At 30.7% G+C, this 27067-nt stretch overlaps 1 protein-coding gene across 1 annotated transcript in view; it reads left to right on the forward strand.

The window, feature by feature from the left end:
- The window catches only part of LOC118185838 (activating signal cointegrator 1), a 106685-nt gene that overhangs the window by 21385 nt on the left and 58233 nt on the right, over positions 1-27067 (forward strand). Inside the window, exons 3-5 of the mRNA XM_035355757.2 lie at positions 494-675; positions 16001-16289; positions 25917-26086. Coding sequence (XP_035211648.1) covers positions 494-675; positions 16001-16289; positions 25917-26086 — 641 coding nt within the window. The remainder of the gene's footprint in view (positions 1-493; positions 676-16000; positions 16290-25916; positions 26087-27067) is intronic.

Below are 27067 nucleotides of genomic sequence, written 5' to 3' on the forward strand. Positions count from 1 at the left end.
TACATATGTGGGTTGCCATATAACTATTTTGGCAACATACTGCTTTGCTTCATGAATACTGTTTTGCAACTTCTCAGCGGGGCACAAATAATCGTAAAGTACAAACATTTTTAACAGTAAACTCTTCTTTGAAGTATAATCAGAAGTTTTCAGATCACAAATTAATTTTTTCCTTTCTGGATTTATATCCTTTTTCTTTTCTTATCTCTCTCTCTCTCTTTTAAATTCAGCATCTTATTTCTTTTAAAGAACTTTGTAATTAGGAGTACATATCTGGGTCCATGTTAAAAGAAATATAGCTGTTACCACCTTTTAAAAACAACCCGTATCTTGCATTCCAGTATCAGAGTAGTCTTTGACAGTGCTTTGATTTTATTATAAAGGTGTATGTGAATAGTTTGTATTTAAAAGTTAAATTTTGCAGTGTTATTATTTTTCATTTAGTTACTTAGTTTTTTTATTTCTATAGCCATACAAATTTTTAAAATTATAGGTATGCACACCAAAAGAACAAGAAATTATTATTCGCAAGTCTAAAGCTGGATGCAAATTGTATAACAAGTTAATGAATCAGGATTCTGATAAAGACAATATTGATAAATCAGTAGATATTGATTCAGGATTACAGAATGCTTTGGCACACAGAGACAAACTGCTTGAATTTGACCGCACTGTGTAAGCATTATTATTTAATTGTATTTGTAATTATGCATAAATCTGATATCTTAAAAATCATGGAAATATTATTTTAAAAGGTATTTTACTTGATTTTATTTTGGAATAAAATTTTATTTGTTGATTGGTTTGCATAATCAGTTGAAAAGGATTTTTCCTTATGATGTATTATCGTACTTTGATGTCTCAGACATGGACACATATAAACAAAGTAAGTGTTAATATCTATTTTATGCGTCAATTCATAAAGTTATTAGATGTCAGTTTGTAAGCATAACTCAAGTAGAACTGTAGATATAAGCTGAAACACTTGTACTGTGGTGCTTGGAAGCATTAGGTGATTTATCCTTAACATGCCAATGTTCTGGAAGTTTCCAGGCTATAAATTTTTGAAGCTGCTGGAGCAGTTATTCTTGCAGCTTCCAGAAGTGCTTACTCTTCCCTCGGTCAACTTATAAACAGGAAACTGGGAGTGGCCATGGTTCATTTGGATTGAGATTCTCGATGTGCAGACTTTTTTGCAAGTGATTTCAGTCATCAGCAATGATCCTTGCATTTTAAGAAAAGTTTCTGTTTCTATTCTCTGCAGTGTCATTTGTTGACATTCATTTTGCTTGTAACAGCTCTTATTTTATTATGTGCCTATCTGTGCATTATTATCTGCTAAAAAGTTCTGATGAACCAGTAGCATGCTGCTATATACATGTATACTATGTTTACTATTTTATTTACTTAGTATAATGGCTGCTGTAATTTGATTTAATTACTACCATAAGTAATTTTGTGGAAACTACAAATTCAGTTTCATTTCTGCTAATTAAAAATATTCAATTCAGATAATACTATATTCGAACTTTTCTGTTACTTGCCATTTCTTTCATGTTATTTCCTTGGCATTAGGTAATCCCAATTTGATGTGGCTTTTTTCCTGGCAATAATTGTTTTTATATCATTGTTCAAGAAGACACATTTTTCATATAATCAGTTTTTTTTTTTTTTTTAAACTGTAATAAATTTAATGACTAAGGATTTGCCTAGAGAGATAGAGAGACAGAGAATAAAATGAGCATTCTGGTTCTTAAAGAAACAGAATTCTTCACAAACAAAGATTCTGTTTTAATAAACATATTATGAAATTAAAATGTGATGCAAAGCTGAAAAGCCTTATAGCCTTCATTCATGCTAGAGAGAAAAAAAAATTTTGAAGCACCAATGTAGTTTGTTGAATCATGCATTCCTTTCGTTACTGCCACATGATTAATTTACATGTGGTATTAGAAGTTTAAGTCTACTAAGGTTTACCAACGAAAACTTGCTTTAAATGAATGCGTGGTTGGTTGGAATAGTTACTTGAGAAAGGTATGTGCCAGTGCTTTGTTATCTTGTTCGAACATTAAGTGTGATAGATGCTACAAGACCAAGGAAATTGATAAAAATGGCTTTAAAAAAGAATGTAGGCTGCATGCTAAACTAACTTAGGCCACAACTTTGGGTTTTTGGAGGATTTTGTTGTGAAATTGGAGAACATTACTTTGTCCTTGATTTTCCATTTTGTCTGGTATTGAACCAAAGGCGTGGGGAAAGATATAAGCCAAAAGGAGACAATATGGTACTAAAAATGCATGCTATGACTTTAATGGAAAAGTATTAAAATGTTTTTTCTTTTTCTTTGCTTGAGTTTTACTAAACGATAAATAATTTATTTTGTATCACATCTTGCAGTAATTTAAATGCTTGTGAAATATTTTTTGTTATACGAATGTGTTAAGTTTTTATATTGTGCATTATTTATAATTAAGGTCATGGTGCAGTCTTTAAATTGTGAATTTTTAAAACTTTTCTGTGTAGCAATGATAACTATTACAAAAATAAACAGCACAAAAATTGTTTGTTTCTAATGGTTTTAAGTTTGTTAGGTTAAAACAATAAATGTCAGAAAACATATTGGTTGAAGAGGATACTTTTCATTAATTTAAAATTATTCTGATAGTTATCATCAAGCTATGAAAGCTATGAACTAACTTATAGAAAAATTTTTTATTTGTTCTAAGTTAAATATATGGCTAGATTAGACTAGACTGGAGAAGCTTGTCAAATTATTTCTTGCAAAAATATTAGCATGTGTACAAATGCTAAATCTTGTAGTGATCTCGAGAACAACTCAATGCTCGCAAATTTGAAAGAATTGGAATTCTTGAACCTAGCACAACGTAGCTCTTTTTGGCTAGCAGTAGAGAATTTGACTCTTAATAAATTAACCCAGGTTTGGGTCCCGCTCATATGATGCAGCACTTCTCACCAGGGTTAATAGATGGTGACACAAGCAAGCAATTACCAAGGCTTCACCAAAACATGTGATCGCTACAATTTCTTTATTTGTGCAGACTTCTGATTTTTGACTTAACGTAGAAAAGGACCTGTAAAACCAAATCCTGTTTTTGAAAAAGCTCTAGCAGCATTCGCTATGGATATTGGAAGATTGTCCATCACCTGATTATTCTGTGTTGAGAGTGTGTTATGCATTTCTGATTTGAATAGCTGCTTGTGCATTAATAATCCAGTGTCTCTGCTTGATTTCTGAGTGCAGCATATGTATTTTGTATCCATATTTATAGTGACAACATTATATTATCGATTCTGTAATGTACTGAGTTTACTGTGTGATGATTTTCCTTTTTTAAATGAGTTTCTCTACTGAATTCTTGCATTTGCACTGTATTGATTATCAAAAAATGATCTAGAGCTGGCTATCTTATTTGGAGAAAATGCGATTTCATAGTCATGTTTAATCATCATCTGAGGTGGATAGTAAATCTAAGATGCCAAGCAATAATGCATAGGAGCTTTATCAAAGAAAAATTTTTATGTACCATTTTCTCTGTCATGTAATTCTTAATCACAACACTACGCACAACAGTTCTTTTTCTCTCTTAAATTTCTATTACTTCCGAAGCAATATGTTTAGCTGAATGTTTAGAGCAAAAACTATCTTTCTATTCAACCAATATAGACTGTATCTCCAACATTTGTCTTACATGTTCAACCAATATAGACTGTATCTCCAACATTTGTCTTACAACAAACACTTTGTTGACTTAAATCTACTGACTAAATCAGCATGATTATCTTTTCCTCTGTAATGATTCCAAGACCTAGGAACTGATTTTTCCTGTATTTAACTACTTTGCAACTAACAAACTGTATCCACTGTTTCTCAGAAATCTTATTCCAGTACAAAACAATAAAAAAAGTATATCCAAAACACAAACTTATTAAAATCATTAAAAAAAATTGACAAGGTATCTTCCCGTTCAAACTCCTATGATCACTGCCATTAGTTTTAATCATAGTGATATCAGTTTCTTCAAAGCGGCTATTCTGCTTTTTGAAGTAACAGATACCACTGAAATGTTGCTCTTATTATTAAAGTAACAACAATATGCAACAGCGTCATGAACAAGAGAATATGTGTAGCAAAATATGTAGACTTTCATTCGTGAATTTAATTTCTTTAATTTTGTGAATTAAATTCATAGATAATTTTTTTGGAACAGTAATTTGTCTCGCATATCTAACTGTAAAACACCAGTTACTCCACTTGAGTTTAAGGTAATCTGGCAACTCAGTGTCCCAGCCAACATCATTTTCCCAAATTTCCAGTAGCAAACACTTAATACTGATTACAAATGGAACTACAAAAAGTACTGGATAAACCATTGCTGTAGTTTGCCGTAATGATCATTTTCTACAGTTTAAATTCTTTTGGTTCTTTATTGTTGTATTTAAAAAAAAAAAAAAAAAAAAAAAAAAAAACTATCTACTGGGTTCTATTTCAGTCTTACTGTAGTTAATAATTAGAAATGTTACTATCTTCAAAAAAAATCCTTTTTTGCACCCAAAATTACCTGATTTTCTCAATGAATTCATATGTGCATCATTCAAAACCACACACAGCTTCGAAAAACAACTAAAAAATGTACAATGAAGTTCAAAGCTCCAACGGACTAGAGGTTTTTTCCCTCTTTAGTTTTAAGTGTCCTTTCATCTCTGTGCTTAGCATAAATGGCTATTACAAACAAATGGCGAATACCGAGTTCCCGAAAAATACATAATCAGAAAATAACCCTAGTATGGTTTTTCAGGATATTCCTATTATAAGCCTTACCCCTAAAATAAATCCTAATTTAGATCGTCAGATGGGCGTCTTATTGCCGAATGATCAAGTGCAGATGCAACATACATGCAGATTTGAAACAAACGGGCATGGGTGCAACAAATTGAAATTTTCATTATTTAATACATCATGTTAGCAATGGATGTGGAGCACTATATTTATTAATAAATTTTGATGCTCAAATAAAATGAATGTGTGACAAAAGAGCCATTCCGTCGAGTAGTCGTACCAAAGTAATTCACTACAATATCTCTTGACTTCTTATTTTTGAAATTTCTCCCAACTTTTATGTCACCTTGCTTAATATTTCATTGTTTAAAATATGATTTATGGAGTCTGCAATCACTTTATTTTGCTCTATGTGGCTTATAAAATGATTAGATTATTTGGAATATGGTAGAATATATGAGAGTTATCTGCCAAAGAGGGCTGAAGTTTACTTATGTACCTGAAAATCAAGGCTGTTTCCTCAGTGATTTGCAGGATACCCTGTCAAGATTACCCAATTTTTGCACAGCCAGATTTCTTGCTTGGAATGCATAAAAAATGCCTAAAATGCCCACCTGTATGACCCGTGGTTTTCAAGATGATGCGAAAGAAAAGTGTGACATCATATCCAGTGCAAGGTAAAAAAAAAACTTTATTGGAAACATGAACATTAGTATTTCAGGGTTCGTACGGTCCTTAAGAGTTCTTAAAAGTCTTTAGGTTTTTGGAATCGAATTTTGGTCCTTAAAAGTCCTTAATTTTGGCCCAAATCAGCAGAATGCCCTTAATTTTAATTATCTGAAATTTCTGTCTGTTTCTATGACGGCCATTTTGAGTGTGGATTATCATTTTGGATGAATATTTTTTGGCGATTCACTGACATATATGGTTATCTTTTGAATGGTTTCATGGGTTATAATTTGTTTCTATTTCTAATATAAATGATGGGACACTTGAGTTTCTAAGCAAGAAGTGAAACATAAGCATTTCAAAATTCATTTTTTCTAATAAAGAGCTCTTAAACAGCTTTTCACTTTTGGAGATGTGAATTCTTTTATTAAACGGCTCTAAATTTGGCGACTTATCAACATGTTGGTGATTTTAAGATCAATTTCAATAGAAAATTTTTAATTACGAGATCTGGGAATTTTTTAATGTTTTTTTTAAAACATTGTAACATTGATAAATTTCATTAAAATAATGGTAATGTATTGAAATTATATTTAAAAAATAGCATTAAAATAAAACATTTTTATTATTCGCTGTCATATTATAAAGTTTCATTTTGGCAACTTATACAGTATTTTGAATTTGAAAAATAAACAAGTTATATTGCTGTAAAGCAAAATTGATGATACAGCTCTTAGCAAAAGCAAAATTAGCTGTGTAATTAATTAAAAATGTCTTCTTTTTAATTTTTTCATAGTAAGATTTTTTCCCATGTAATTGTCTCAGAATATTCAAAATTCTCAGAATATGAATCAGTTTTTTCTATAAAATTCTGTAATTTTTCTGTAGGATTTTAGACATTGCAGCTTGGAAAGTTTAGAAGAATTTGAAGATTTATATACCCATGATTCTGGAAGAATAACGAAAAACTAATACAATACAAAGTCTTTAATCCAGACTTGTCGGGACTGCAGCGATTTCAGATTAGGGTTTTTTCTGGATTATAGGTCCTCAATTTAAATCTGGTAAGATGGCATGCTGAAATTATAAAATTAAAAATATGAAACTGTAATTTATGAAATAAAGAGCAATTATGATCTAAAAAGTATTAATATTTATTTGTTACTGTATTAAACATTTCTTTCAATGTAAGTTGTTTATAAGTTGTTTCGTTTTATGTGCTAAAACTTTCTCTTTAATTCTATAAACAGACATAATTTCTTGTTCAGTTACAAAGTTCTGCTGTTCAAGTCCTGTAATTGCTATGCCGAGAATACCAACTAACTTGTCAATCGAAATTTGTTCATTTTCACTAACCTCTCTCACACTTTCTTCATGCCTTTATCCATTTTCTGCAGCAATTCCACTTTTTGTTTGATAGACATTGAAATATGCTTTCGCTTTGTAGATCCTTTGGCAGCTCGAGAATCAGAAACTCTTTTTGACATAATCGAAAGTTCAAGCTTACTTTTTATAAAATTGCTCTAACAGTCTGCGAAAAATAATAAGCCGGATCCAATTAAAAGATTAATGAACAATGCAATCTGCAACATTAACTGAAATAGATAATTAGATAATTTTAGCCTAGCTTACACCGTCCGTTATACATTAAACGCACTTGTGTAAATGTATTATGCACATGCATAAATGCATATGCACATGCATAAAGATATTATGCACATGCGTAAATGCTATGCACGTGCAGAAAGTTTGTAGCTTTGAGGTCCAGATTATAGATCATTCCAGATTATGGACGTCCGGATTAAAGACTTTGTACTGTATTTGAATGTTTTACTTCTGATACTAGAAGTCTTTTTTTTTAACATGTTTATTTTCCCTTTATTTTCTCTACTTTTCACTAGACACAAGCATGGAAAATATCAAAAATGCTTCTGATCTTATCACATGAGCAGGCATTATAAGCCCCGTTCACATGCAATGCTCCTTCCCACAGCTGCCATTAGCAAGAGGAGAAAAAGGAGACATGAAAGAGTTTCGTCTTAAGGACCCATTCAGAAGACTACCGTCTTCCTTCCCTTTACACCTAAGCCTCTGTGAAGAATCACGTCTCCATATTGGCAGATTTCTAATACTTTTTACACATTTTTAACGTTGTTAATTTTGTAATTTGTACTTTCGCAACTGGTACCTGAACTTTCGTAATGGTTCCTGAAAAATATATGCTTTTTAATTATTATTATTTTTATTTTATAAGCTGTTATTTAGTTCACTCTTGGTGCTTGTCGCTATGGTTAAAAGATGGTCCTGGATTTTTAAACTGCTTCCCAATAAGATATAGAATTCAAACTTTGTACATACACTGCTTGTGGATGTGGTGTCACACTTTTAATTTTTAGAGGATTAGATTTTTTTTTTTTCAAATTTAAAGTTTAAACGATTTTTTGCAAATATTAACAAATAAACTGAGAATTTCAGAATATTATACTAGTTTGCACCATAACACAGTGTGGAGGGAAAAAAAATTAAATGAAATTTTTAGCGTAATTTTTTTAAAAAATATTTTGAGAGAATTTTTGAAAATCGTTCATATTTTTAGACTTTTTGACGCCCATTAATTTTTAAATTTCATATCTAAAAATATATCGGTTACCGACATTTTCACAGCTTATTAAAAAAAACTTCTCGCATTTAAAAAAAAATGATAAAAGAAATTAATTGGATGATTTTTTTACTTTTTAGAAAGATATGCAATGAAGCAGAATGGGAAATATTGGTTCTTGGGCATCAATTCGAAACATCAATTTCAAAGTAATAATCTCATTATACCACACTATTTGTATGGCAATATTTATGCTATATAAGTTTTTATTGTTGCCAGTTGTTAGTTCAGCGTGAGATTGGAGATATTTCTGAGTTAACTTTCTCTTAAGATGCGTTTTGCATTCCGTTGTGTTTAACGTTCTTATTAGATTGAAGCATAACTACTGATTATACTTAGTGATATTCTAAACACTTGTATGAGTATTTCTGTGGAAAATTCCAGAACTTTGAAGTGTTTCTGTTGATAAAATAAATTTAATTAAGCTATCATCAGATTTGAGTGCAATGACAATCATTTACGAATTATTATAAATCTATTACCAACCCATACGCACGGAACAATATTATAATTAATTAATGTATTAAAATTGTTTGTGTTTTACAAAACAAAAACAGGTAAAGAAAAATTCTGCTTGCATTTTATGAGTTTTCGCAATTTTTCTGGCCACATAAGGTTTTAAAAAAAGGTTTGTAATTTATGTTTATATTTACCAATTGAATAAATAGCACTTGATTTGATTTATATATATATACGTGTATTGAAATTCAGTAATAAAATTTTAAAGATTTGAAATGATTAAATGACTATTTAGACAGTTTGTATTCTTTAAAGTGCAAATGCAAACTGAGAAAGCGTTTGCATTTTTTTTTTTCAATAAATCCTTTTACTTAAAGTCCCAAAACATATACAGGTATGGACTAATTTTTTTATTATTTTTACTGCTTATTTAAAATTATACACTTTATAGAAACAAGTATGGGTTTTGCAAAATACTGAAAGGAAAAATTATTTGAAATGAAAATGTGACTGAGATCATATTTGTTTTAAAGATTTTAGATCAAAGTGTATTTTTTATTTTTTTTCTCAGAAATTAATTCATTAACTGCAAAATCTCATTAACTGCAAAATCATTCCTTGAAGTTATTAAGAACTCTCTAATAAATACAATAAAAAAACTGGGGGGGGGAGACATTGAGAATTGTAGGAGAAGAAAGACATTTTAACTGTAAAATTTTTCTTCAAAAATTTAAATTAAAAAAAATTACTAGCAAAAACATTTTTCAGCTTAAAATTATTTTGTCTCACAAAACCATTTAATAATATTCATAAAAAGTAGATGAAAATGCTTAAATTAAAAAAAAAAATAATTCAAAAGGTACCGAGTCCCTTGTCGCATTGAAGCCGATATGCACTTGTCTTAACTTTAGTTTTAATTTGAACGATATTTCTGGAATATCAGATAACCTTGTCTGTCTTTGTACAGTTCTATCTAATTTTTTGGGGGATCCTATCACATCCCCAGACATCTATCAGCGCGATTGTTTCGCTGACAGTCCAGTGAGCAGTAACTAAAATTAAGTGAACCTCGCAGCATAGTACGGGAAATCTCCCCATTTGCCCTGCTCCCGAGAGGTAAGGGACATTCAACCAAGTTCTACCTCCAATTCGGCGAGACAGTTAATGCTTGTCCCATGTGAACGGGACACATTGAAAGAACCGGTTTTCGCTACCGGTCGAATCTGTTCTTGTGAATGAGGCTATAGAAAGGGATTTTTTTATTAATAAAGAAATTGAAAACTGAAAATTTAAAAGATTCATATAATATGTCGTAATGCATCATACACAGAGCTGGCACTAGGCATTTCCCCATCTGATGCAATCTCTGTGGATCCTAAATTTTGCTGTCTAGTGCCTTTCTAAATTCTGCTTCCAATGTCCACTCTAAATTCTAAAAGTTTTGCCATTTTGAGATTTTGTCGTTTGATGTGTTACTAAATTCTAAAAATTCTGCCACACCAGCTCTGTAACTGGCCTGCTTTACCATATATATTTGATATTTCTTCTGAATGTTCATATTACTAAAGAAATAAAATTAGCCACTTTTTCTATACATTCTAAATGCATTTAGTGTTTTTTAGAATGACAGAAATCCTTAATTAAATCCAAAAATTCTAAAATAAAAAGGAAACATGTTGAAGAAAGAAACTGAATACGTAAAGAAAATCATTCTTCAAAGATATATGCAGTTATTATTATGTAAATTACTCAATTGTTTATGATTTAAGAATCAATGTCAAAAATTGCATGTATTTAAACTGTGAAATTTTAATAGGGCTTTTTTAACAATATTGTTAAAAATAAAATTTAATAGCGGCCATGTAAATCCATAATGACTAAGTTTATCTAACTACCTAATTTAATTATTTATAACTAACTGCTTACACTTAAAAATTATCTCTACATATTAAAGTGAGTTATTGCCTTTCATTAATACTCACTATGGTCACAAGATAAAACACAAAAATGTAAAAATTCAAGTAAAACTTATTCTTTGTATCTAGTGAGACTTAAAATAATACAAAACAACTTATCACCTCTGGTGCTTTAATGGCTTACTGGAACTTTAAAGTATATTAACTGGGTTACAACCCCTGGAACTTTACATGAAGCTACGACACTAACTGCATCAAACAGAGCCTGGCTAACTTTCAATACTTGCCAACCGTGCCTACATCAGGCCTTTCAGGTTAGTTCTAATCAGCAGGTCTCTCTGTAGACAAGCAGGAGTAGTGACAACATTCATTCTTTATGAATATGCTGATTATGAATCATTCTGATTATGATCTTACTTCTCATTTTAACCTATGCCGTTTGACATAAAAATCTACCTGCTACTTACTAAACCTCTTGACTGACCAAGTATGTGACAAAATGAGACATAAAAAAAATCAACATAAAGCTAATTGTTAATAAAATGTAAATGTCACTTATCTTCTTTCAAATATGTCCAACTATTATAAGTGTAAAATATTAAATGCTACTTGATAAATTGCATAAAGTTTATTTTATTCTCAAACTTATTAATCATTATGTTAATTAATTCATGTTTAGTAATAATGCATACTACTTAGTGATCTATTTCATTTTTAGGATGGTATTACAAAAGTGAAATTCAGGCATAGATAATATTTTTCATTAAATTTATTCAGTTCTCATTTCCTCATAGGCCCTTAATTTTTTTCATTAATGGTCCTTAAAAGCACTTAATTTCTGCGTGCAGAAATGTGTAAGAACCCTGTGTTTGCTTATTTTTAAATAAGATGTTCAAAATGTCCACTCCATGCATTAAGACATGCATGCTCAATCCATAGAATGGCTTACTTCACATGGTGCAGCAGAGTGGTGCCCATCAAAGTATAAGCAGCATGAAGACAAGCAGCTAAATTGTGTTTCATTGTAACTAAGTCTCGAAAAAGCAATTCCTTCATAGGAAGAAATCTATAATTATCAGATTTGGTAGCTTTAAAAAAACCGGATCCTTACATCCAATCCAGTGGCTTGGGTATTTCATATCCAACCAATAACGTACACAATACATTATTACTATGCAAACTGGGCTACTAGATGCAGCCTTATAAATATGAAAGATGCATACATGCCTGGATATGTACAATGGACATTTTGAATGTTGCTCTGTATATACATATGCAGTTACCAATGTTTGTGTTTCCAATAAACTATTGTTTTTCACCAGATATGACATCATACATTTCCTTCGCATTTAATATTAAAAACTGAGGGTCATACAGGTGCAATTCTTTGAACATTTTATGTGTATTCCAATCAAGAAATCTGGCTGTGCAGAGTTTGGGTGATTTTGATGGGACACCTTGTAGTATGGTGAAATGGTGAATTACATTATACACATGAGGATAAATATTTCTGAAAACATCATGTTCCCCAAAGAGCATTAAATAAGGCTGTTGGCTATATTGCTTGTATTTGCCAATGAACCTAAAGCAGTACTGAGGTTTTCTTTGTATTTTCTGAATCACATTGATTTGTTAATCGATGTGATTTTCACAAGCCCCAAGAAATGGTTTAAAACTTTACGATCTTATCTTACTTATGTGTGCAAAAAAGTAAAGTACTCATGTAATTTTTAAAAATCATTTTGTATTATATTGTTCAGAAAATATTATATACAGTACAAAGGCTTTAATCCGGATGTCCATAATCCAGAATGATCTATAATTCAGACCTCAAAGCTACAAACTTTCTGCGCATGCGTAAACACATTGTGCATTTACGCATGCGCATAATACATTTACGCATGCACATTTAATGTATAACAGATGATATAAGCTAGGCTAAAATTATCTAATTATCTTTTTCAGTTAATGTTGCAGATTGCTTTGTTCCTTAATCTTTTAATTGGACCCGGCTTATTATTTTTTGCAGACTGTTAGAGCAATTTTATGAAAAGTAAGCTTAAACTTTTGATTATGTCAAAAAGAGTTTCCGATTCTGGAGCTGCTAAAGGATCTACAAAGTGAAAGCATGTTTTGATGTACCACTTCCTATAGTGAAGAAAGTGACAGAGAGTTTATTGAAAACGAAAAAATTTGGATTGACAAGTTAGTCGGTATTCTCAACACAGCAATTACAAGACTTGAACAGTGGATCTGAGCAAGAAATTATGTCTGTTTATAGAATTAAAGAGAAAGTATTAGCACAAAAAACGAAGCTACTTAAACAACTTACATTGAAAGAAATGTTTAATAAAGTGAACAAATAAATATTAAGCTTTTTTTTTTTTTTTTTTTGTAAATTTTGATCCCCTTTAGATCATAATTGCTCTTTATTTCATAAATTATGGTTTCATATTTTTAATTGTATAATCTCTGCATGCCATCTTACCAGATTCAAATTTATGATCTATAATCCAGAAAAACCCCTAATCCGGAATCACTGAAGTCCCGACAAGTCCGGATTAAAGACTTTGTACTGTACTTGCAATGTATACTATTTATCATCGCAATTTTTTGATTTTGCACAGTAGAAAGGTCATTGCTGTTAATCTTAGCATAACTTTTATTAGCAAAAAACATGGCCTAAATGGCAATTGCTGTAAACAAAATTAATTTCTTAAAGAAAGTGAAATCTGCTGTGGTTGTTAATAATTATATAAAAACTGAATAAGGTATTTAGGAGAGTATTAACAGGTATGCATGATTAAAAAGAATTTGTACTATTTGCCTCAGACATTTATTAGATATTATTTCAAGATAAATAATTGGGTACTTGCATATTATCCCACAGACTCTGAAATTCTTGTTAAGCAGTGTCATTAAGCGCCGATTATGGATAGGCGTGATGTAACAATACACTTGTAATATCTCTGCTTTCATTTGATGTAACCCTGATTAGTTCTTGACAAGCCAAGAATTCTTGATTTTTAATTTTGTGCACAATTATATTAATTACCGTATTTGATGGCATATAAGACGCACCCTTATTTAGATGGCCACACACAAGGTAAAAAAATTTCAATAGCGTGGTTTCTTTTAGTTCTCACGTTTCGTAAAAGCCAAATAAACAATTATTGAATGCAATTACCTTCACGTATAAGACGCAGGTAACTTTTTTGAGACCAAATTTAGGAAAAAAAAGTGTGTCTTATATGCCGTCAATTACGGTAACTGGATTAATTAACTAAAACACAAGGCTTAAATAATTACTATGACATTATTTTTGCTTGCATTAAAAAAAAAAAAAAAAAAAAAAAAAAAAAAAATTGGGATCTTCTTCATGGCAATGGATTATTTTCAAAGTTATGAGATTCTACTATAAAAAAATTATATTAATAAACATGATGTCATCTGCTGAATATGGTTGACAGAACAGTAATAGTTGACCTGTGAAAAGTTTCTCTAGCTCTAAAGAAAGCTTTGGAAAAATATAACAAAACAGAAGAAATCAATAAAAGTCTCTTTACAAAAGGCAAAAATGAAGCAGGTCAGATACTGATTTGTTTATTACATAAGAAAATGTCAGTTCCTTCAGAATTTGGAATAAATGATTGGCACAACTTTGGTGTTATGTTTGCAGGCTTTCATTATTTGAAGGTAACCAACTTTCACATTCGGTAGAATAATGTGTAAATATTGTTAATGGTTTCAAAAATGATTTCTTTATGTGAGTTTTTGTCTTCAAAAATCATTTTTGTCACTTAAAACATTCTCCTGATTTCTTAGAAAATTCATCTGATTTTTGAATTTGGTAAGCTGATACCTATGTTTTCATAAAAAACATTCATTTATTGCATAAGAATTTATTTGGTTTATTTTTATGATATAATCAATATGTAGAAGTTGACTGTGTTGAGGACATTTTTATGTGCATGTATGTATGGTACTATCATACCATAGCCCCTGACTACTGTTTTAATACCTACTTGAAATTCCTTTGACAGGACATACTATCTTTGAAATTTCTTTGAGTATGCTACTATATTCCATTCTTTTTACATGGAACAATATGTGTGTTGATATATGCAAGAATACAGGTTGATAATTTTTTCCCTATTCATCCTGCTTACAACTTACAAATAATTTTTTAGTGTTTTTTTAATTAATTTTTATATTAAAAAATCTAATTTGAGATCTTTCATTACAAGTGATTGTGAATTCATCATATATGACTTATTTTAATAAGGTAGAAATTTTGAAATTTCTCATGCTGTAGCAAGTATTGTTCATATTTCAGCACTGTTCTGTTTTCATATAATTTTATTTACTGCGTATGTGAAGTATTTAGATTATTTTGGGAGTACAATTTAATGGAATTCAATTATATTCTGAAATGGTTATTGGCTATAAATTAATTACAAAGCTTTAGACAAGAAAATATTTCTGTGCCTAATATATGGTAAGCAGTTTACTTTAAAACTGAAAGGCCTTTTACTGTGCATCTTGTAACATAAAGGAAAAAGCATCAGTTTTCTCCTTGTTATTACAACCCATGCTCAGAAATAATTGGCATCCTTTTTGCTTGAAATAATGTATAAACTCTTGTTTGGAATGATTTAATTCAGGGTTTTTTGGCTGTGAGTCAAAATTGGCCAAAAAACATGTATTAAAAACATTTCGGGCCAGTGATATTTTCATTATAGGAGTCTTTCTTGGTAAATAATAAGATAAATATCATTGAGAAAATAATTACAATATGCTTTAAACTTAAAACATAAAAATAAAATTCTAATTCTAATTATTTAAAAAAAACACAACTGAAGGAACTTTATTTTGCTTTTTGATATTAGTGGCTTCCCTGATCCTGAACGTGTGATCTCAGTTTAGTCAAGTGTTGCTTATAATTAGACATCTTAAAATGAATACAGGCATCTGAGTTTTCAGTAGCAAGCTGCTCCTGTAATTACTTATTAATTTTACTGAAAATAAATTTCATGTATGAAAATTGTTGCTCGCTTTTATATAAGTTGAACTGAAAGCAGACAAAATGGCAAAGCCATTTTTTTTTTTTTTTTTAATTATGGATTACAGATTGCCAATGCCAAAACCTTTGATTTTTCCTTAAAATTATTTAGTCTTTAAAAATGCATGTTAGTTACTGCAATTTCCTTACTGCAATCAAACAGAAATGTTATTGTTATTATTTATTTTCACTTTATTTTTGTATATATCATTCAAGTGCTTGTTGCATATTTATGTTTTATAATTTATTTTTATATATTATATTTCATTTTCGGAACTCAAGTGGGTTACTTCTAGTAATTATGAAATGGGTCATTCAGTGACCTATAAGTTGCTGAAGTGTGGTTTAATTATTATTTATGTATTGATTAATGAAATCTCTTTTAAAAATAAATATTAAAATAAATATTTTATAATTTGAATTTTATTTTAAAACAGAGAAAGAAGAGCCAAAGTAATTGATGATGAAAATGATTATTTTCAAGTGGATTCAAAGTGGTTAAGTGCTAAAGAAAGAAAAATTTTAAAAGAAAAGAAAGAAGAAGTAGATAATTTGCTTCTTAATCGTCAAAAGCAAAAACTCACATTTGACTTTGCTGGTAGAAAAATTATTGAAGAGACACCAGAAATAAAAGTAGATGTTGAAGAATTGCTGAAGTCGGACACTAGTATTTTTGAATGTAAAGATGCCTCATCTCTAAATATAGCTTTAGACCTTCATCCGGTTGTAAGTATAATTTAACTCTCTTATGTAATTATTATGTTTATGTGCTTATAAATGCGTGTGGTAGATTAAAACATTAAAACGTATTAAACTGAAGTTGTATTTGGGTTATGTGCATAGCCTAACATAAGAAAATTATGCAGTACAAAGTCCAAAATTCAGGCATTCAATAGCTGGATCTCCACACCACCAGCAGTTATTTTCCTTTTAGAAATTTTTATGTAAAAAGGGAGAAAGAATTGCAGTGGCTTACATTTGTTTTTGGATACTTATATTTTTTAAATTTGTATGCTTAAATCTTGTATTATTTATTGAAACATAGAAATTTGTTTCCTAATATATTATTTTTTTCTATTTTTAGTCTTGCTTCTTGCAAAAATAAATACCATCAAAATATTCTATGTAATAAAATAATTTATTCAAAAAGTGTTAATCGGAAAATGGCATAATAATTAGGACACTAAAATGTTTTGCTGAGATGATGTTGCTTGTCATAATTTCTTTCTTTTAAATGAAAATATATCATCTATATTTGCAAATTGTAACTTGTGTAGTAAAATCAGTGATTATATCTAGCATGAACATGGCAAGGTGCTGCAAATTAAGACAAATTCTGTTAGAAATGAAATTTTTTTAGTATAAATTCATTTTAAAAACAGTAGTATTCAAAATATCCAAAACAATCTTAACACTTTGTGGATCCCACATTTACCGAAGTGCCGTTACGCCGGTTCACGCAGGTTCTACTGCTCGCCAACAGTGATATTTACACAATTTTTTGAAACATAAGTAGTTGGTATATAATTATTATTAAAGAAAGCACTAAAATAACTGTTACACTATTTTTATTCCATTTTATTCAAATTATATTTCTTAATTAGTACTAAAACGTTTTATTTAAAAAATTTAACTCCTAGGATCCATAGTTCTTTTTAGTATGATAATTCTGAAAACATTTTCCAACATACAGAGAAACGTTGCAGGAAGAACCAATGTATGCAGTGGAACTTCTTTTCTTGGCGGCAGTGCAGACTTTACAGGCCCTTCACGGGTTTTGAATTCTCCCATTATCACTATTACATGTTATTCTATGTTTTCTCATGTTCGTAGTAAGTCTGCCTGGTGGATCAAACCTCAGCGATCTTTTATCACATTGAGCAGCCGATCTTGATTGTCACTCCTCTTCATTCCCATTAATCCATACTAGTGCAAGATTTAGTAAAAATTGTTTGAATCTAATAGGATTTTCAGAATTTTTTATGTATATCTGGAACACGTTGAGTAATGCACAGTTTATGAGATATAAAACCATTTTTTTTTGTCCATTTTTTTGTTTTGCAAAGTATGGAATAACACGATCGGTGTGATCAACACCTTTCATAAATTTATTATACTTGTGTATGCAAATTGGTTTAATGCACTTCTTTTTGGTTCTTTTACTCACACATTCGAACATGTCTGCTGAATGTATTGTAGAAATCATCATTATGAATTGTTTGGCTGAATTCCATTTTTATACCATAATTTTCCCTTTCCTACGAAATGCCATTGACTTATTTTTCAATGTAGCAGATTTTAAACAATTTGGCTTTCCTCTGCTTACTCTAATTGTGCCACAGGTGTATGTTTTATGCTTTAGTAACTTCTCTGCAACCTTTACACTGTTGTAGTAGTTGTCCATATTATACATCGTGCCATAAATTTAAATATGGCGATGGCACGGACAATATTGTCGCAATTAGCGATTCTCCTTGCGAGCAATATATTTCTAAATTGCATATATAACCAGATGTCGCCTCACACACCATGCGGACTAAAATTCCATATTTTATAATTTTCGCAGTATTATATGTACAAAAAGATAGCCTGCCTCTCCATGGAATGATACCTTCATACAGCGATAATTCTTTCTCGGGTTAATATTTTTTTTGAAACTTTTCTACCAGGTACGAGTAAACTGGTTTTATTTTATCAAGCCTTTCTTGGCAATGCTCATTATTACTGAAGTGCCAATACTTCCATAACTGCCAAAATCGGTTCCTTGGCATAGTATCCCCAAAAATAGGTGTATGTAATCCAGGGTGAGTAGACCAATAATCGTCTTGTTCTGGTTTTCTTTTTACATTTTCACATTTCTACAACATTCTGGTTTTTACATTTCTACAACTTTTGTATCAATCCAAGCTTTTCTTTGTTGATGCATTGTCGTTATCATTATTCTGCTGATTATGATACAAGTTTGTTTGTGTGGCAAATAAATTAAATAAATCGGCCCCGATGAAAAATTCCACAGTTGATAATATATCTGGTGTGTATGGTAACCCAAACCGTTCCGGGAAAGCATGAAAGTTTAGAATCAACTTCTGACCAATCATTTGTCACAGAATTCTCTTCATCACTTTCAGATTCATAATTATTTCTCTTCCCTTACTTTTGAATCGTCTCACAATTATATCGCTCCCACTGTCCGAATCACTTTCACTATCAGAGCAATTATCCTCTTCTGATAACAGATCAGCATATATTTCCTCATCGAAGAGCATTTTGAAGGATATCTTTAAATCTAGCGTAAGTTTCTGATATTTGAAGGAAGCAAAAGACTATCTCAATTGGGAGAGGAAAACAGCTGAAGCCAATGTTTCCTGATCGTCAAATGTTTTTCTATGGTATGTCTATCTATAGAAACGTCGATGTAAAGCATGGTCATTGGCGAAAATAAGTCACGCATACGTGACAGCGGCCAATAACTGTTGGCGAGCAAAAGTCACGCCAGCGTGACAGTGGCCCTCAAAGTTTTTAATGTAAAACATTTAACTATATTTAATATTAATAAAGTATTTGAAACTGCACAGAACTGTTCAAAATGCACTGAAGGTAACGAGAAAAATTGGAGATTTATCCTATGAAAAATCAAATAAAACTCAAGCATTAGTGCTGTTAAACTTGCAGAGGATTTAGAAAAACAGTTTTCAATAAAAGTTAATCCCGAAACTGTTAGATGAGTCATTGAAGGAAATGGATACGATGGACAGTCAGCAAAATGGGAATACTTCATCAACAAGGAAAATACATTTGGCATCCGCAAAATGTATGGTAAGCAAGCAGTTATCATATTGGAACAATGTTATGCTTTCAGATGAGTCAGAATTTAATATGTTGTGGTTTGATGGATGAATTATTTTTGATTTGAATACAAAAAATCTGTTGCCAAGCTTGGAAGTTAAGACTTTTGATCTAGGGATGTTTCGCAGCTGTCAGGTAGGAAATTTTGTTTTTATGGAAATAATATGCATTGGTATAAATCTAGAAATACTCTCAATGGAAATTTGAAAACATCTGGAAGAAAACTTGGAATGTAAATTACACTTAAGTTTTATCAGGATTATGATCCTAAACATACAGCCTTTTAAATGTTCATTTGTAGTCAATATGTAACTGTTCTGAAGTAATTAAAACTCCTCCATAACCTTTGGAAATAAACTCTATCGGACATGTATGAAGTGAGTTGGAGAAAGAGTAAGGAAGCATGATATTTCTTTTAAAGATCTACGAAAAGTAATTCTAACAGAAGAATGGAACATTCTAACATGAAAAATTACTTGAATCCATGCCAGAGTGCATGAAAAACATAATTCTACCTATGAGATACTCAGTGAATTATTGAATGCCCCATTATTTTCATGTTTTTAATATATATAAATTGTTTGTTGAAAGTGTCCGAATCCTTATGAAAATTCATTTTCAGAACTTCTTGAATAAATCCAATATTTAGTAACTGCTATTTGCCTATAAGACTGAGAAACACAAATGCCCAAAAACAAATATGAGCAAAATACGTTCCAAAAGTAGTGTTTCCCTTTAATAAATGTTTAATGCTTCATTCTTGTTCTGTAAACATTTTTTCATAGTGAAATATGTAAAATTTCCTGATTTTTAATTTCAGTTCTGTGCTAAATACACCTCCATATTGAAGAAACACAATCATTTATTAGTTTAAATTTACACAATCAATAATTTATTGGTTCTGTTGCAGGCTTTTTGCTTAGCAATGATCTCACTCTGAAACATTCTATGAAAGTTCATCACTGATTTTACTCCTCTTGAATAGCTTATATTCCTGACACCAAACTAGTAATAATTTTTTAATTAATTTTTGGTTTCATCATCACAGACTTAATGCAATTCATGGCAGCTTGAGAAATGATTGCAGAAGAGATGCCTAATATATATTAAAAAAATATTAGTAATTGAACACCCAATGACATGGTGTTCATTTACTAATATTTCATTGGTGCAGTTGTACAATATTCTAATTCATTTGGTGCGATTACAGACTTGAACCAGTTGCTCTGTGAAACAGTCATGTATTAATGAGCAGAAATTTAACAGAAATTTTTTCCTATATGCAAAAAGAGATTTTGTAAATGTTGCCAGGTAATTACATTTAGTGCTGTTTGAATTAAGAATAACTGATTTGTTATTCTGATAAGCATTAAGTATATATAGGAATTTATTTATTTTGGATTCAGGTAAGCCATAAGCACGTGTGGGAAATAGGCATAATTTTAATAAGTAACTAAACTAATATTTACTAATAGTTAATAAGTCACCAGTAGTGTATAGCAGATGCTAAGTAAGCATTAAGGTGTGCTGAAATAAAATTCTATCTATAGTATATATGTATGTATAGTATGGTTCTAAATACAGAAAAGTGAATAGTGAAGAAAGGGAAAATGAGGTTGCTGAGAACGAAAAATTTTGATTAACAATATAGTAGGAATTTTTTACTTGGCAATTAGAGGACTTGAACAATGGAATTTTGTAACTAAGCAAGAAATTATATGAAGTAACTTAATAACTTACATTGATAAAGAAACGTTTAATAAAAGAAATAAATAAATATTTAGTTTTTTTCTTTAAATATAAATTTTGATTCCCCTAAGATCATAAATGCTGCATTGTTTCATATACAGCTACTTAATAGTTAGACATCATATCCTATAATATTTAACTGATGATCTGAAACCCAGAAAATTCCAAAATCTGAAATTGCTAAAGTCTTCACAAATCCAGATCCCAGACTTTGTACTGAATATGTGCATGTGATACTATTTTGGGACTTATCCTTGAATTGTAATGTATTTGCTTAGATTTACTTCAAGATATGATAGTAACCACTTATTTATCTTTCTTGCAAGACACATTCATATCAAGTGGAATATGTGATATATACAGTCAAAAGTCTTTAATCTGGACTCGTCGGTACTTCGGCGATTCCGGATTATCGGTTTTTCCGGATTATAGATCATCAGTTTAAATCTGGTAAGATGGCATGCAGAAATTATAAAATTAAAAATATGAAACTGTAATTTATGAAATAAAGAGCAATGAAACCATAATTTATGAAATAAAGAGCAATTATGATCTAAAGGGTATCAAAATTTACAAAAAAAAAAAGCTTAATATTTATTTGTTTACTTTATTAAACATTTCTTTCAACACGTGCATGCGCAAAGCATATATTACGCATAGTCGAAATTAGAACATTGCAACTAGAAAACTATTTGATGTGTATTCGTGATATTTATAATGACGATTAAATTGCTTTAAACGATATCGGAGTACATCGAGATGAAACACTACATTTAATAAAGAATTATAAGCTGAATAAAATAAAAACATCTGCCCTGAAGATGAGGATAGTGCTGACAGATCAACTTCCAGTTCATTGCATGTCTCGACATTTCCCTCCCCTTCCGCAGAGCAGCATAAAATTGATAAACAGATTTCGGAATGGTTAGAGAAACAAATCACCTCTCTGTCACTTTCTTCATGCCTTTATCCATTTTTTGCAGCAGTTCTACTTTTTGTTTAATGGACATCGAAACATGCTTTCGCTTTACAGATCCTTTGGCAGCTTGAGCATCGGAAATTCTATTTGACATAATCGAAAGTTCAAGCTTACTTTTATAAAATTGCTCTAACAGTCTGCAAAAAATAATAAGCCGGATCCAAGTCAAAGATTAAGGAACAATACAATCTGCAACATTAACTGAAATAGATAATTAGATAATTTTAGCTTAGCTTATACCGTCTGTTATACATTAAAAGCACATGCGTAACGCATGCGCAGAAAGTTTGTAGTTTTGAGGTCTGGATTATAGATCATTCCGGATTATGGGTGTCCGGATTAACGACATTTGACTGTATCATGTAGAATATATGACAGTGTCTTATGCATAAGACTTTTTCATCCTTGCAGGCCTTTCTTATATTTGAGCCATTGCAGTGCCGTAATTCAATCAGAATAGGATGATGATCAAAATTTACTCACTGAAGACTTTTTTATTATATATAAATGTATCAAAACTTGAAAAAAATTTACACACTAGTGTAAGAAATTCCATTTTTTCGTTAAAGCCATACCATCTGTTTTTGGTTATTTGTTTTCTCATGCCTTTGACTCCATACTAGATATTCTCCCAAAAATGTTTCTTCCCTTTTATTAAATTTCTGTTGGTTTCATCCCTGAAACCATATTAAAAAAAAAAGAGAAATACAAAGAAAAGAAGGGCAGGAGGAAAAAAAAAAAAAGAAAATCTGAAAGGTTTCAGATTTTAAATTACACCCAAAGGATCCTTTTTTTAACATTTTGTGTGATAACTTTATTTATTAAATATTATGTTCTTTGCACTTAAACCATAAAATTCGGTTCAAGATCATTATGACAAAATAATTTTAAATTGAGCATATCTTTAGAATTTCCAATACACAGTCTCACGCGCTGGAGATAAAAGTGGTTTTTCTGTACAATGTTGCCATTTCTCGCTTTGAAATCGTTTAGGTTTTTAATAAAAAAATTTTTGAAGTGTTACAAAATATGAAATTGATAATAAAACAAATTTCAAATTCAAATTAGGGCTTCAGCATGCCCACATTCTATGAAAGATTACGTTAATCAAATTTTGATGGCTCTAGATACCATTGTTTTATCACAATGCAAAAAACATATATACATCATCATCATCATTATCGATATTGCCGGCATATTGCCGCTTCTGCGCAATGTTTCCGGCTCATGATACTTATGCCCAAAGGGCGCATGACGGTAGAAAGCAGTGACAATTGAAAGGAGGCATATATACATTTAAGAATATTCTTCATTATCTAATTTCTTCAGATATAATACAGGTGGGTAATATTTGGTCGCAACGATTTGAAACGTGATACAGCCTTTTAAAGGTTTCAATTAAAAATCACAAAACGAAAACAATAGTCCTTCAGGGAAAATTGCCCCTTTGGACTTAAAAAAAGGTACAGATGAAGTTAAAATACTCAAATGACTAAATAAAATGCAAGAAACTAAAGTAAAATAATAACAGTAAATATTGCAATAAGAAGAATCATACGTAAGACTAAGCAATAGATACACAATTAAAATGTGGTTATGCAAGGAATGTTTATAAAGACAGTTGTTGCCAGGAAAGAAACCAAATAAAACTAGTGATGTTTAATGCTGAAGAAATATGGCAAAACAAAAAATATGCCAGTTTGTATTATTTTAATGGAAAAATAATATTTTATATTTATAAGTGTTTTATTTTAACCCTTTGAGAACGAATTTAAAAAAAATTACCGTTTTCTATCTAGGTGAACAAAATATGTCATAAATAAGGTAAATTTAGCATTTGGGATTTTTTTGACAAACAGTTTTCAATGTTTGGAAAACTGATTGAAAACTGTTTGGATTATAATAGTTAATGGTGGGATGCATATGTCCCACACATAGCGATCGACTTACTATAAGTACACCTATCATTCTAAAAATTTACATCGTATGGTACAGGGTAAAGTATTCTTCGCATAATCCAAAATTACACATTGAGCAATTCATATTTGTTCTTTTCTCTCTGTACATTTGTGTACAAGAAGCACAGCGGCGTCTTGATTTTCCAACTATTGGAAGATGATCCCCTTAGCATTCAGGGATTCTAAGTACTTTCAACCTAGCAGTTAATTTTTAAACTTTTAGTGGGTATTGTTAGTAGTCAAAGGGTTAATGCAAGCTTTCATTTAGGTCATGGTAAAGTATTTCAAATGCCTTTCAGTATTGCATGGATAACCCTTGCATGCATGCATGCCTATATCAAAATAAACATACATACATACTGTAGTGTCTTAGATTTTATTAGCTTTTATTCTTCCTTCTCTCTCATTTTGTAGCATAAACATACGGTTAATTAAGGGAAACTGAACATGTCTTTATGAACAGTAGCAAGAGTAAAAACTATTTTGGGTTAATTTTCATCTGTTTTTTAAATAATTAAAGTTTAATTTTTTTTTAAAGTTTGTTTATCTCAAGTGGAAGATGTTATGTTGTCCCAATGAAAACAAAGAATACCTTAAAGGAACTGCTAGCTCCATTAATTTAGATATGTGTGTATAAAGCAAATAATGATAAAAATTTATGAATTAAAAATCCAAAATGATTAAGATTTAATAAAAAATGTTGACATATGTGAAATTAATCTTTAAATATAATGACAAATTTAGAGCAAGAAAAAAGGGAAAAGGAAGAAAAATGGGGGAATAACTTGTGTATGAAGGGTACAGTGATCTTGTAGCAGATTTTAAATAACAATTTAAAGTAAAATTTTAATTTTTTTAGATATTGATACAACAGTTATATCTATTGGGGGTCCAGTAATGTATTCTGTCATCAATTCATGAAAAGTTTGATGTTAAATGTCTCTGGTTGAATCATCTGTTTTATTTTCTGTGCCGTGGGGTGTTCTGATATTCCATCAAATGTGGCCTTTATTACTGCATTTCTGACACATTAGAGTCAGTTTGTTCTCACTACTTTTCTGTATCAAAGCATTGACTTCTCTGCAAACATCTAAATGAGCCATCCACTGGCTCTTGGACTTGAGCAGCTCTGATTGGGTGTCGATCTCTACAACTTGCTTGCTGTGCTGCCTCGAATTTCATGACGTATACTAGAGTGCTTTTCAAGTCCTTGACATCCACCATTCGCTGAGCTTTCTGTATTTTAGAATAGTGGATGCCATCAATGAAGTATTGCAGGTACAGAATTTCCCTCGTTTTTGTTGGGCACTCGGAAACTGCAAGATGATACAGTCTTTCAGCATCCATGGCAAATTCCTGGAGTGTTTCCATGGGCTTCTGCTGACGGGATTTTAACTGAAGCCTGCTGTAGTCTTTTAAGCATTTCTCCCCGAAGTGCAACTCCAACACCCCAGTATATTTTTATAATGAATATCTGTAATATTGCAATATTTCTTCATAACCAGCAATATGATAGTTAATATGCACAAATTATTACACAATTTTTGCTATTTTATTGGTCAGTTTAGTTGCATAATTTTTAAAATTGTTATAGTAATTGCAATTTTCTGATTGTTCTATCATTAAATTTTATTACTGTTTGAAAAAAATGCATTCATATTTTGTGAATAAAGAGTACTTTTTTGGGTACACTTTGATTTTCATTTTTAATATCCATAACTGAATTATTTTTATTCGGAATGACTGATATTAATTTACGTATTTTCATCGACTACCTCACTTTTTCCTTTGATATTATCGTGTGGTTCTTTTCCTTTTCAGTACGAAGAACAGAATTCTCCTAAAAAGTCCTATACATGTAATGATATTTCAGATGATAAACATCATCATATTCGAATACAAGACAAAGAATTACAAGAAATGTCAGATGAAGGCATGTGTTTAAGCCTTCACCAGCCACATGCATCTCTTCTTGCAGCTGGAATAAAAAAGTATGTTATTGTAATATTTTAATCTATGTATAATTTTTCGAATTTGCACGTTGATACAAGAATCAGGATAAGAACTTTCTGGTCTTATTCTGATTCTCTTGATTGAGTTCTGGATGCATTGTGTTAAAGCCTATATTGAAAATGATAAGAATATTTTCTCACTCTAATGCTTGCATTCAATATTGGTATTGAAGAGAGGGTTTGTCAGACAAGTGAGATAAGTCGCAACAACACACAAGGTGGGATAATATGCAGTATTTCAGTTAATTTATCCAAATTGAAACAGACAAATGTCAAATACATGCTTAAAAATAAATAAAGAAACATTCTTTAATCTGGATAAAATGTATCATACAGATATTTCAAGACTGATTTTACAAATCACAAAATAAATAAATAAATAAAGCTAGTGTTTGAATAATGGGCCTGCCACAGTACATGGAAAATGTGCATCAAAGGGAGGGTATTAAGAGAAAAAATGAAATGCAAGTGCAGTTATGACATCAGACAGGGTTGCCACGCTACCTGGAAAACCTGGAGAACCGGGAAAAGTCAGGGAATTCGAAAATTGACCAAAATATTCAGGGAATTCAAGTCAGGGAATTTAAGTATTTTTTTCAAAATCTGGAAAAGTCAGGGAAGTTCATACAACGATCCAGCCAAAAAAAGCGATTTTTGCGCCGACGTCGGAAGAGGTAACTTTTTTGGCGAATTATGTATCACGTGAGTGTCATTCGGGTAGCTGCCATAGAGCCAATTTTCGCAGCTCCAATTTGATTGTCTTTTAGAAAGGCAAAGCAACTTTTGGTTTCCAATATTCTCGAGAATCGCATGTGCAGTGTATGAACTAAAGAAAGTACCTGTTCTCATATAAAACAAAATGGGTTTAATCCTAGTATACAGTACCATGGAGGTTAGAATCAAAGAATATGTATTGTAAAGAAGGAAAACCTCTCTGCAACAGACGTGGCTGTGGCTCCG

This window comes from Stegodyphus dumicola, chromosome 9 (genome assembly GCF_044657685.1).
Source record: "Stegodyphus dumicola isolate Sdum_Otavi_A_Nest chromosome 9, ASM4465768v1".
Classification (NCBI taxonomy): Eukaryota; Metazoa; Arthropoda; class Arachnida; order Araneae; family Eresidae; genus Stegodyphus; species Stegodyphus dumicola.